Source organism: Erpetoichthys calabaricus, chromosome 7 (genome assembly GCF_900747795.2).
Source record: "Erpetoichthys calabaricus chromosome 7, fErpCal1.3, whole genome shotgun sequence".
NCBI lineage: Eukaryota > Metazoa > Chordata > Cladistia > Polypteriformes > Polypteridae > Erpetoichthys > Erpetoichthys calabaricus.
The window spans coordinates 82,172,171-82,185,855 of NC_041400.2; the positions used below are offsets into that span (position 1 = coordinate 82,172,171).

Here is a 13,685-nt window from a genome sequence, read left to right on the forward strand (position 1 = left end):
TTTGGAAGAGTGCAGATGCAAAGATTAAAACTGTTAAGTTTAATTTTGGTAGGGTAAATTTTGAGCCGATGTGGTAAAGGAGGATAGACTGAGATAAGCTTTTACATGTGGAGACAATTGAGAAGTGGAACAAGTTTAAAAACATTTTACATATAATGCAGGACAGGTACATACATAAATTTGGAATTAGTAGGAAAAGTACGAAAGTTTAAAAAAAAAATCCACAGTGGTTTAATAAAGAGTTGAAAAAGAAGCTGCAAAGGAAAAAACAGCTGTGTAAGGCTTATCAGATTAATAGCTCTAGGGTTTATCATGGGGTGTATGAAAACATGAGGGCAACCATTAAGAAAGATATTAGGGAGGCTATAAGGCAGTTACAGAGCAATATAGCAGACAAGGTGAAAGACGACCCAAAGAGATTTTTTCTGTTTTTATTAGTAAAAGAACAGCCAAGGAGGAGGTAAAGTGCATCAGGAATAGTAAAAAGGAATCAAAAATACAGACTGTGAAATAGCAGATGCTCTAAACTCATATTTTTCTGAGGTCTTTACATGTGAGGAAGGCTGCAACCTCCCACTGGTAAAAGGAACTACTAAAGAGGTACTGACTAATTTAGAAATTGTAGGGGGAGAAGTACTGTTTAAATTAAATAAGCTGAAATCAAACAACTCACCAGGACCAGAAAATATTTATCCTCGATTTGTTAAGGAGTTTAACGAGTACATATATAAACCCTTGATGCATATTTTTAGGAAGTCACTGCACGCTGGGGAAATTCAGAAGAACTGGAAAATGGCAAATATCCTGTTATATAAAAAGGGTGACCAGGCAGATCCAAACAGCTATATGCCAGTACGCTTAACATGCATCACAAGTAAATTAATGGAAGGAATTATCAAGGGTAAGATTGAGCAACACATGGCAAGTGCAGGGGTTTTACTGAACAGTCAGCATGGATTCAGAAGAAGTAGGATATGTTTTGCTAACATGTTGGAATTCCATGAGGAAGCAACAAAACTATATGATCAAAGTGGAACATCTTGACTTTCAGAAAGCATTTAATACCATGCTACATGAGAGATGGGGCATCAAATTAAAAGAAGTGGGAGTTCAGGGTGTTATTTGTAGATGGATGCAGGTATAGGAAGCAGATTGTTATGGTCTGAGCAACCCTATCAGAATTGGCTAATGTTAAGAGTGATGTTCCTTCCACAAAGGTCAGTGCTAGGGCTGCTGCTATTTTTAAAATATATACATTATTTTGATAGAAATAGAAGTAACAAACTGGTTAAATTTGCAGATGATACCAAGATAGGTGGATTGAATGTTTATAGAGGGATTTGGACAGCATACAGGATTGGACAGATTTGTGGTAGATGAAATTTATTGTAAGTAAATGTAAAGTATTACATGTAGGAAGCAAAAATTTTTGGTTTGAATATACAACGGGAGGTTAAAAGTACACCGTGTGTGAAGAATTTAGGAGTCATAGTGAACTCGTCACTATCAACTGCCAGACAGTGTTTAGAAGCCATTAAGAACGCTAACAGAATGTTAGGCTTTATAGCATGCGTGTGTAATACAAGTCCAATGAGGTTATGCTCAAGCTTTGTAATGCACTGGTGAGGCCTTATCCATGGTGGGGTACTGTATACATTTTTGGTCTCCAGGCTTCAAAAAGGACAAAGCAGTGCAGTTGAGAGAAGAGTGACTAGGCTGATTCCAGGGCTACAGGGGAAGAATTATAAAGAAAGATTAAAAGAGCTAAGCATTTTCAATTTCAGCAAAAGAAAATTATGAAGAGCATGATTGAAGTGCTTAAAAGTATGAAGGGAATTAGTACAGTGAATAGAGAGTGTTTATTTAAAATGAGTTTATCAAGAACATGGGTACACAGTTAGAAATTTGTTAAGGGTAAGTTTCGCACAAACATTAGGAAGTTTTTCTTTTTACAGATAATTATAGACTCGTGAAAAAAGCTAAAAAGTGTGATAGACATTAGGACATTTGGGACTTTTAAAACTAGACTTGATGTTATTTTAGAAGAATTAAGTGGATAGGACTAGATTGTTCTAATATACAAAAAGACAGGATGTACTTTAACTAAAATTAATTTCACAAACTAAAATTTAAAAAAGCACTGGTCTGAACATAATAAGTGAACATCTTTTTCAGTCCTGTGCATTACAAATGTCTTTGGATTTTTAAAAGATATACAAACTATGGAAAATGGACACAATTTAAGTTGTCAGAATTGCACATCCATAAGCCCTCAATGATTTCAAACTGATGTTCCTAACTTCTGTTATGGAATCTTTTATGAAGGTGATTAAATGAGAGGTTTATTTAACCTATATGAGCCCTTATTAATCTGCCTTAAAAACAACAAGGGGGAGATGGTGGCAAAGACACCACTGTTCTTGTATTGTATATCTGCCGTATGAACACATGGAAAGTTGCAAAACCCACTCCAGATAGCTACTTACTGATTTTTCATGGGCTTTCAATTGGGACTAGCATTTTCTATTTCAATTCTGACTTACGTTGCTGGATCCTAGACTTTTGTAACTAAAAAAAAAATTGTGTGAAAGTCTATTTCAACAATAGGCCACCTTTATTTACTAGGTCACCCATATTTTGCTGACTGTCTTATCTTCTATCAATTCTTTATACAAATGGCAGCCAGAGTTCACACAAAAATAGGCATATGTATGTATAACTCTATTGTTGCTAGTGAATAGACTTTATCCTAATGATTTTGTTAAGTGGTGTTAACATTCCTCTTTACAGAGAAGTAGCTCTAAAATTAATGACATAGATTTTCGATGTTCTCATCCCTCTCTCCTCTTAAAGCAACAGATATATCAACTCTTTTATTTGCAGTACTAAGCAATTTGGATCTTATTGCCTGTAGGGATCCTAATTAAGCACCAATAACTTTACCCTGCACTGTTACATCTGGGAACCCTGCATATAATATTCATTTACTTGTTCTGATTATAACTACAGTTATCTGTAAAATGAAATTTTATGTTTATATATCCCTGAAGCAAGTAATCTTCCCTCTGAAATAATAATATCTACTGGAACTTACTAGCCTAAACACTCTAAACATTGCTTATTTACTGTAGTCATTTCATGACTTAGCTATGTTTAATGGCAACAAGTAAAAAAGAAATGTATCGTTTGTTTGTGCGAATTCTGTTTATTATAACAAAGGAAAATAATTTTATAGTTTTTGTTTAGAACACCACAATGGTATAATAGTTAACCTTATCTCCTTAGTTATGGATTATATTAAGGGCCCAGTCACTTCGTAGGTGAAATTTTAACATTTGTCCCATATTTGTGTACGTTTTGGATTCTCCACGTTCCTCCACCTATCTCAAAATGTATCCATGGTATGAGTGGGAGAGGGTGTATGTATTAATGTATAATGTAATGAATGGATTCCAGCTAAGGTTTGTTCTCACATCACAAGGTTGGCTCCAGCCTTCTGGAAGCATTTAGTCAAAAAGTAAAGTTTAGAAAATGAATGGTTATTTTATTAAACATATACAGTCAGTTATAATTTTTATACAGATATTTGTTATATTTTTAAAGCTTCTGATTGCAAGTTTGTTGAAGTAAAGGCCCAAGAAAGGGCATGGTGATTACATTATTGCACTAAACAGCTTGCAAATAGAATAGCCCTTGTAAAGTGATACGAAACCATCCATCCATCCATTATCCAACCCGCTATATCCTAACTACAGGGTCACGGGCGTCTGCTGGAGCCAATCCCAGCTAACACAGGGCACAAGGCAGTAAACAAACCCCTATTGTTAATTTGGTGACTGAAAATCAGTGTGTAGTATTTCATGGCCATACTTGTAGTAAAGTTTAAGTTCAGACTACAGTATTTGGTCATGGTGCATATTTATTAATCTTTTAAATAAATTGAAATTATTAAAATTTAGAATAACATTTTGATACTGAATGTTGAAAGCTGGATATTTTACAAACTTTTTTTTTATTTCTGTATAGACAGTATATGATGAGTGGTTTATCACTTTCTACAACTTAGTTTACACATCACTTCCAGTCCTGGGAATGAGTCTGTTTGATCAGGTATGATTTCCTACTGCAATACATTGTAGAGTGTGTTTCCCTTCACTTTCTAACTGTCCTATTATTTTTCCTTAAAGGATATTAATGACCATTGGAGCATGGAGTATCCTGAGCTTTATGGCCCTGGCCAGCACGATATCTATTTTAACAAGCGTGTATTTATGAAATGCCTATTGCACAGCATCTACAGCTCCCTCATCCTCTTTTTCATTCCATATGGTGCAATGTGTGACACAGTGAGAGATGATGGGATGGACATTGCAGATTACCAGTCCTTTGCTTTGTTGGCACAGACTTGCTTGCTGGTTACAGTGTCTATTCAGGTATTATAGATTTCTCAGCTATTTACTTTGTGGTGACTGGAATCGATCTATAAATTGACAGTTTATCCATTTTCATTTGTTCACATTTTGCCTATCCATTTGAGTTTCCTTAATTCTTTATGTCTTAGTATATTTTATGCCTGTTGCTTTGTTCTAGTAACATTACTGTTTCAACCTTACATTACTCTTTTTTTTAAATAACTTTCAATTTTTTGATTTGTTGAATGATTGCTGCTAAGCCTGGTAAAGATAAAATTAATAAAAAAAATTATTTACAAAAAAGGTCACTGTAGAAATAGCAACATATTTAAATGTTTAGAATAAATTCATACACTTAATTTCCAATGCAATTAATTTTTAATCAAATGCAGTGATGTAACTCGACATCAATAATAAAATAAATGATTATGGATAGAAAGATTACCAAGGGATAAAGGCTGCAGATAAAAGCGGATGTGTTGGGTAAAAGAGGAAAGGAGAAGACGTCCAGAGCTAACAGTCTTATTAATTGAAAAAGAAGAATAACCCTTACCTTTGCTTTGAATCAGTCACTTATCCTTCATGTAAAGAAATTATAAAATTGATTTTTTTAGTCATACAGTGGTGTGAAAAACTATTTGCCCCCTTCCTGATTTCTTATTCTTTTGCATGTTTGTCACACAAAATGTTTCTGATCATCAAACACATTTAACCATTAGTCAAATATAACACAAGTAAACACAAAATGCAGTTTTTAAATGGTGGTTTTTATTATTTAGGGAGAAAAAAAATCCAAACCTACATGGCCCTGTGTGAAAAAGTAATTGCCCCCTTGTTAAACAATAACCTAACTGTGGTGTATCACACCTGAGTTCAATTTCCGTAGCCACTCCCAGGCCTGATTACTGCCACACCTGTTTCAATCAAGAAATCACTTAAATAGGAGCTGCCTGACACAGAGAAGTAGACCAAAAGCACCTCAAAAGCTAGACATCATGCCAAGATCCAAAGAAATTCAGAAACAAATGAGAACAGAAGTAATTGAGATCTATCAGTCTGGTAAAGGTTATAAAGCCATTTCTAAAGCTTTGGGACTCCAGCGAACCACAGTGAGAGCCATTATCCACAAATGGCAAAAACATGGAACAGTGGTGAACCTTCCCAGGAGTGGCCGGCCGACCAAAATTACCCCAAGAGCGCAGAGACGACTCATCCGAGAGGTCACAAAAGACCCCAGGATAACGTCTAAAGAACTGCAGGCCTCACTTGCCTCAATTAAGGTCAGTGTTCACGACTCCACCATAAGAAAGAGACTGGGCAAAAACGGCCTGCATGGCAGATTTCCAAGACGCAAACCACTATTAAGCAAAAAGAACATTAGGGCTCGTCTCAATTTTGCTAAGAAACATCTCAATGATTGCCAAGACTTTTGGGAAAATACCTTGTGGACTGATGAGTCAAAAGTTGAACTTTTTGGAAGGCAAATGTCCCGTTACATCTGGCATAAAAGGAACACAGCATTTCAGAAAAAGAACATCATACCAACAGTAAAATATGGTGGTGGTAGTGTGATGGTCTGGGGTTGTTTTGCTGCTTCAGGACCTGGAAGGCTTGCTGTGATAGATGGAACCATGAATTTTACTGTCTACCAAAAAATCCTGAAGGAGAATGTCCGGCCATCTGTTCGTCAACTCAAGCTGAAGCGATCTTGGGTGCTGCAACAGGACAATGACCCAAAACACACCAGCAAATCCACCTCTGAATGGCTGAAGAAAAACAAAATGAAGACTTTGGAGTGGCCTAGTCAAAGTCCTGACCTGAATCCAATTGAGATGCTATGGCATGACCTTAAAAAGGCGGTTCATGCTAGAAAACCCTCAAATAAAGCTGAATTACAACAATTTTGCAAAGATGAGTGGGCCAAAATTCCTCCAGAGCGCTGTAAAAGACTCATTGCAAGTTATCGCAAACGCTTGATTGCAGTTATTGCTGCTAAGGGTGGCCCAACCAGTTATTAGGTTCAGGGGGCAATTACTTTTTCACACAGGGCCATGTAGGTTTGGATTTTTTTTTCTCCCTAAATAATAAAAACCACCATTTACAAACTGCATTTTGTGTTTACTTCTGTTATATTTGACTAATGGTTAAATGTGTTTGATGATCAGAAACATTTTGTGTGACAAACATGCAAAAGAATAAGAAATCAGGAAGGGGGCAAATAGTTTTTCACACCACTGTATGTTGAGTATTGTGGATATAGAAAGTTTCACTTTGGATTATCACAGCTGACCAAAAAAAACCTCTTGAACCCTCTTGAACCAACGCTAAAAAATTGCTACTTTCTCTCTTCTTTTTGGAGTATAGTTAAAGGTAGAGAAAAGTGATGGGACAGTCAAAAGAGATGATAGTGGCATATCCATAAAAAAGAAAAGAAAACATGCTATTTAATTAAATAAATACATGGTTTGTAGAAGATGATCTCCCCTTTCCAAATTAACACCTTTTTTTTTATATAACACTACCACTTTCTGAATTCCTTTGTTCCCAATGTTAATTAATTTTACACCCAGCTGCCCACTATACCATGATTTTATTTTATCTTAATGACTGACTTTTCATGTGATAATTTATTAAAGATTCTGTAAATCCAGATAAAAATGCACCTCTCTGGTTATTCTATATACTTTTGTTGCTTCTTCATAGAAGCCTAGCATATCAGTGAAAAACAACCTGAACCCAAACTGACTGTTCACTAATACACCTGTTCTTGCCATGTGATACTCAGTCTTGTCCTTAATAATTTCATCGATCTGTTTATGTTGAAGCATGTTAATGTTATATCCCAATGGGGTAATATTTTCCAGCTTCGAGTTCTTAGGGGTTTATCTATTGTATAGTGATTTTCAAAAAATAAGCATCAGTTGTTTGCATATTCAATTTAATTAACCTTATTTTTGTACAGTGCTCTTCACTGAGTTCAAGATCAGAGTGCTATAACAGGTTCACAAGAAAAATGCAACTAGCACTCTACAAATTACTAATTACATAATAAATACATATACAGATACAGTTTTGTTTAAATACGCTGTAGAATAAAGCGGTTCCAATCAAATGAACATAAATGAAACCTAACAATATTTGTCCATTAACATTACTTTTGAACTATGGCCAGATTTGACATCCCTGAACAAAATGAATTTCTGGGGGATCCACGGTCAGTTATAAAAGACAAGGACAGGTCCAGTTACAGTCCTGAGAAACAAGGGCAAATGGCCACCCACCCCAACCCTCATGGGGGCACTATATAGTATAAATCTGTGCCTTCCGCCCTTTCATTCCAAAAGTTCCAGTACCTCAAATGTCCTTATCATGGGCAGGAAAAGAACCTGAAAATGAAGACAGTAGTACCAAGTGCTTCAACCGGATACCAAGAAAATAACGGAATAATAGATGGTTAGTAGCAACAGATGGTTACTGTAAAACATTTTTGTACAAATGAATAAGAAATACAGATGCAATACGTACAAACAGCAGCTGTAATCAGGGTGTGCTAGACTAAAGTAGTGAGTCTCCAGCCTGGATTTAAAAGATGAGACTGAAAGACCATCTTTTATGTAAGCAAGTGGATCTTTTATATGTTGCTCAATAAAATTAAGGAAACACTTTTTAATCAGAGTATAGCATCAAGTCAATGAAACTTCTGGGATATTGATCTAGTTAGTTAAGTAGCAGAGGGGGGTTGTTAATCAGTTTCAGCTGCTTTGGGGCCCTGTAACTGAAAACCCAACCTCTCATTGCTATTTTGTTAATCATTGGAATCTTCAGTAGGTGAGCATCTTCAGATCTTAATGCACAATCCATTTTATATTTAAAATGAGCTCAGACAGAGAAGTAGGGCCCTGGAATTTATAAAGCTTTATACATCAAAAGTAGGATCTTGAAAGCTGACCTAAGCTTGACACTGGACACCAGTATAACAACTTCAAAAAAGGAGTTATGTGGCCAGACTTTACAGTTTTGTAATGATTTTTGCAGTAGCATTTTACACATTCTAGGATAAATATTATCTCAACCCATTATGTGTGTGAATGTGTCTTTATTGTTATTGTTTTCTTGTTACAGTTTGAAGGAATAATGCAAGTAAGAATTTTGCTTTACTACGTGCACTATGTACACATAAAAATAAACTAACTTATATTCTGTTTCAAAATCACTAAATACATCCTTGATAGCCCCTGTTAGGTAGGTTATTGACTGTTTTACACTTGTAAACTTCTGAAAAGTACAAATTTATAGCATTTGCTATTTTACTGTCTGTATAACTTAGTTTATCCTTACTGATCCTAGTACATTTCACCTGCTCTTTGACTGTTCTTTTACTACTAAAAAACTGAAAGACTCTTTTGCCTTTTTTTAAAATTTTCTCTTCCTTTTAGGTTTCCTAATAGGCTTTTTAACCATTGCTGTCATTGATTTGTATAATTTGCCTTGTATGTTTTATACAACTGCTTTTTTTTCTTTGTAACTTGTTTTTATTTTTTTATGTATCCACCACAGAGGTGTCTTTAATTTCTTACCATTTCTACATTTTGTGATGAACAGCTCCTACATTGTGTGCACAATGATTTTAATCCTCTTCCTCAATTGGCTCCATGTTTAAAAATTTATCCCAGATTTATCTTTCTTATACTTTGACACATCTGATTTAAATTTTCACAACAAAGTTAAACTTAACAGTTTTTGTATTTGAATATGCACTCAAAACATAACTCAAATGTATTATATTATAGTCATTATATCCATGAAGCAGTATGACAGAAGTGTCCATTTTTTAATTTTTTCTTGTTTATTGTGACTTGCAAAGGTTACGTTTTTGTAAATGTATATACTAATATCTTCAAGAACTGAAAAAATGACCTATTGACCCACTAGTTTTCCTAGTGATAAAATGTATTTGTGGCCCCTATAATCTCCACAGCATTTTCTAAGAACTCTGTATGTACTGTGCATATTCATATGTAGCAGACCCTTTCAAAAATAAAATTGATATTTGGTACTATATATATATTGCTTAAGGTTATTACCCTTATACAGATTTTAATACACCATACCTTCTTCTCCCAAGCTGCTAAAAAGTAGAAAGATTTGTTATTAATTATTTTAAAAGCTTTCAAAAATTTCTTCTGGTTGTCAGTATTTCAAATGTAACTTTATATTTTAAGAAGTTAAGTTTTGTTAACCTTTATTGTCTCCTTCATTCCCCAGATGGGCTTAGACACTGCTTACTGGACAGCTGTTAATCATTTCTTTATTTGGGGGAGCCTGGCTGTCTACTTTGCTATCACCTTTACTATGTACAGTAATGGCATTTACCTCATGTTACCAGCATACTTTCCATTCATTGGTGAGTAACATATACCGTTAAAAAGAAATTAAAGAAACACTTTTTAATCAGAGTATAGCATCAAGTCAACAAACCTTCTGGGATATTGATCTGGTCAGTTAAGTAGCAGAGGGGGTTGTTAATCAGTTTCAGCTGCCTTGGTGTTAATGAAATTAATAACAGGTGCACTAAAGGGGCAATAATGAGACGACCCCCAAAACAGGAATGGTTTAGCAGGTGGAGGCCACTGACATTTTTCCCTCCTCATCTTTTCTGACTGTTTTTTCACTAGTTTTGCATTTGGCTACTGTCAGTGTCACTACTGGTAGCACGAGGTGACACCTGGACCCTATAGAGGTTGCACAGATAGTCCAACTTCTCCAGGAGGCACATCATCAATACGTGCTTTTGCCAAAAGGTTTGCTGGGTCTCCCAGCACAGTCTCAAGGGCATGGAGGAGATTCCAGGAGACTGGCAGTTACTCTAGGAGAGCTGGACAGGGTCATAGAAGGTCCTTAACCTATCAGCAGGTCTAGCATCTGCTCCTTTGGGCAAGGAGGAACTGGATGACCTCCAGCAGGCCACTGGTGCGAATGTCTCTGACCAAACAATCAGAAACAGGGCCCTGTGCACATTGCCCAGCACCATGTAACTCGATTGGCATTTGCCATGGAATACCAGAACCACCACTGGTGCTCTATGCTTTTCACAGATGAGAGCAGGTTCAGCCTGAGCACATGTGACAGACGTGAAAGTGTTTGGAGAAGCCATGGAGAATATTATGCTGCCTGTAACATCGTTCAGCATTTCTGGTTTGGTGGTGGATCAGTGATGGTCTGGGAAGGCATACTGTATCCATGGAGGGACGTACAGACTTCTACAGGCTAGACAATGACACCTTTACTGCCATTAGGTATCGGGATGAAATCCTTGAACCCATTGTCAGACCCTATGCTGATTCACTGGGTCCTGGGTTCCTCCTGGTGCACAACAATGCCTGGTCTCATGTGGTGAGAGTATGAAGGCAGTTCCTTGAGGATGAAGGAATCAATACCATTGACTAGCCCCCACACTCGCCTGACTTAAATCCAATGGAACACCTCTGGGACATTATGTTTCGGGCATTCAGGTTGCACCTCAGACTGTCCAGGAGCTCAGTGATGCCCTGGTCCAGATCTGGTAGGATATCCCCCAGGACACCATTTGTTGTCTCATTAGGAGCATGCCCTGGACATTGTCAGGCATGCATACAAGCATGTGGGGGCCATACTAACTACTGAATACAATTCTGAGTTGCTGCAATGAAATTTTGGCAAAATGGACTAATGAGCAGTTTATTTTTTATAAGACATTTTTTCCTTCAAGGATATTTCTTATGGACTAGAGAATATAAAGCAATAAAGAAACACCTAAAACACTCCTTTTAGCTCTGTTTTATGTTATTTCAGGAACAGCCAGGAACACGCTTAATCAGCCTAGTGCCTGGTTCACTATTGTGCTTACAACCATTCTCTGTGTATTGCCAGTTGTTGCTTATAGATTCTTCAAAATTGAACTTCAACCCACTGTCAGTGACAAGGTAAGAAATGATTTAATGATGGCCATAAAGAGCTACACTTATGTAATGTATTGTACATTCTGCTAGTCCTAACTTTATGCTATGTTATAAATTAATTTGTCTTTATTCAGGTGAAAAAGGCATATATACACAATACAAGTTAAGCAAAATGTCTATAGAATGTGACCTGCAAAATCAAATGGAATTTCTAACTCCAAATTGCCCTTCCATATTACTGTAAAATTACTGTAATTTTAAATGTGACACTACACTAATTTATGCATAAATTTAGGGTCATTTATTTGAACATAGTGTATGACAGTTCTTTTACAATCAAATTGGATTTGCCAGCTGATAAGAAACCGTTTTAAACAGTTCTGTTCTGTATATTTTTCAGTTGTGTTACTTACAGTATTGGGGTGTAATATTTTTGATAAAAAAATAAAATGAATTAATTATTAAATGCCTACATGAAATACATTTAATACCAACTAAATTTTATTAATGACTCACAAATCATGATTTACAAATGAATAGCTATTTTATTGCTGATTTTCAACATGCTATGGCAGCGTTTCTCAACCTTTAAGTATTTGCGACTCAAGTTTTTATAACAGTTTTATTCGCACCCCCTTAACATTTTTTTGAAAGGAGCCCACTAATACCAATTTGTTCTTTTTTAATTAATGATATATCATAGATGCATATTTTGTTATACCTACTTTTATCAACATTTATCTAACTCTATATTTTTCTTGTATCAGAATGTAATTTAAGTTAATTTGTTTTGGTTTCAATAGATGTATTTTTCATATTTTCGATTCTTGTATTCTTTTTTCACATCTTTGCGCCCCCTTTAGGGGGGCCCACCCCACAGTTTGAGAACCACTGTGCTATGGGAACTATGTACTGCATAAATTTCAGTCAAATCACCTTTCCATAATGCTTTCTTCAGGCAGGAGCACTCGTAGAGAAAGAGGCCTATTGAAGGCCTGGAGGACTATGGGGAAATACTATTCTTTACCAATCAAGAAAGCAGCTAATTCATCAATGCCTGGGAGATTGTCTGTTATTTAGAGAGAGAAAGGGGCCTTGCAGTGGTCCCCAGAATATACAATATCTCCTGTCCAAGAGGTGAAAACACATTCTCTAGAAAAGGAAGCTGAGAACAGTTTGCCTATGTCAGGGTGTGGTTTAAGGTTTAAGGTTTCTTTATTTAATCATGTTTACACAAGAAAACATGAAATTTGCCTTCTCAGTTGCATCTAATAACAGACAGAATGAAGTAAAACAGACAAATAGAAACAAGAAAGGTTAAGGTAAGGTAGTTAGATAATACATATTTACACCAAAAAAAAAAAAAAGGTTACAGGATATATATCAACAACCTTAATCATTAACTCCGATATTTCTTATTGAAAAGTCGTATGGCACTAGGAAGAAAGGAGTTTCTGGAGTGATTTGTGTTGGTTTTCAAAGCAACTCTCCTTCCTGATTTACTGAACTTTAGTTCTACATGTAATGGATGACTGTCATCAGTTGAGATGATTTCCAGTTTTTTTAACATTGCCCTCTGACACACACTAGACACACATCATCTACATCAGCCCCAATAACTTTAGCTGCATACTTTGTAATCTGCTGGAGCTTTTTGGAGTTTTGGTTTGTCAGACTATTAAACCAGGCAATGAAACTGAAAATGATCACAGACTAGATCATACTGCGATAGAAAGACAACATGAGGTCCTTGTCTACTTTAAATAGTTTGAGTTTATGGAGGAGAAATAAATGCTGGTTGCATTTAGAAAATAATTTTTTTGTATTTGTATTCTAGTTAAGATTGTTATCTAGGTAAGTTCCTAAGTATTTATATTCAGTCACTATTTCTACCTCCTCTCCCAGAACTACAATAGGTGAACGTACGGATTTCTGTCTCTTAAAATCAAATATAATTTCTTTGGTCTTTTTTACATTCAGAGTGAGAGAGTTTTTATTGCACCAGTTTACCATACAGTCCACTTGATTTAGATAGTGGCTTTCATCCTCCCCAGATATGTGTCCTATGAGCATGGTGTCATCCACATACTTGATAATGGAGCAGTGGTCATTATCCTGTCTCAGGTCACTTGTGTACAGAGTAAACAGTAATGGTGATAAGACACACCCCTGCGGACTTCCTGTGTTTGAATGAATGACTATTGAAAAAGTGTCCTGAACTTTAACTGTCTGTGAACCGGTTTAAAAGAAAGTTCTGAATCCATAGTGTAATAAATGGGTTTACATTCATACTGTTCAATTTCCCAATCAGTATATGAGGCTGTATGGTATTGAA

At 35.9% G+C, this 13,685-nt stretch overlaps 1 protein-coding gene across 1 annotated transcript in view; it reads left to right on the forward strand.

Moving 5' to 3' along the window:
* Positions 1–13,685, forward strand: part of LOC114654210 (phospholipid-transporting ATPase ID-like) — a 197,297-nt gene that overhangs the window by 174,926 nt on the left and 8,686 nt on the right. The window contains 4 exon segments of the mRNA XM_051930080.1: positions 4,027–4,110; positions 4,188–4,433; positions 9,678–9,816; positions 11,244–11,374. Of these exon segments, the coding sequence (XP_051786040.1) occupies positions 4,027–4,110; positions 4,188–4,433; positions 9,678–9,816; positions 11,244–11,374 (600 nt within the window).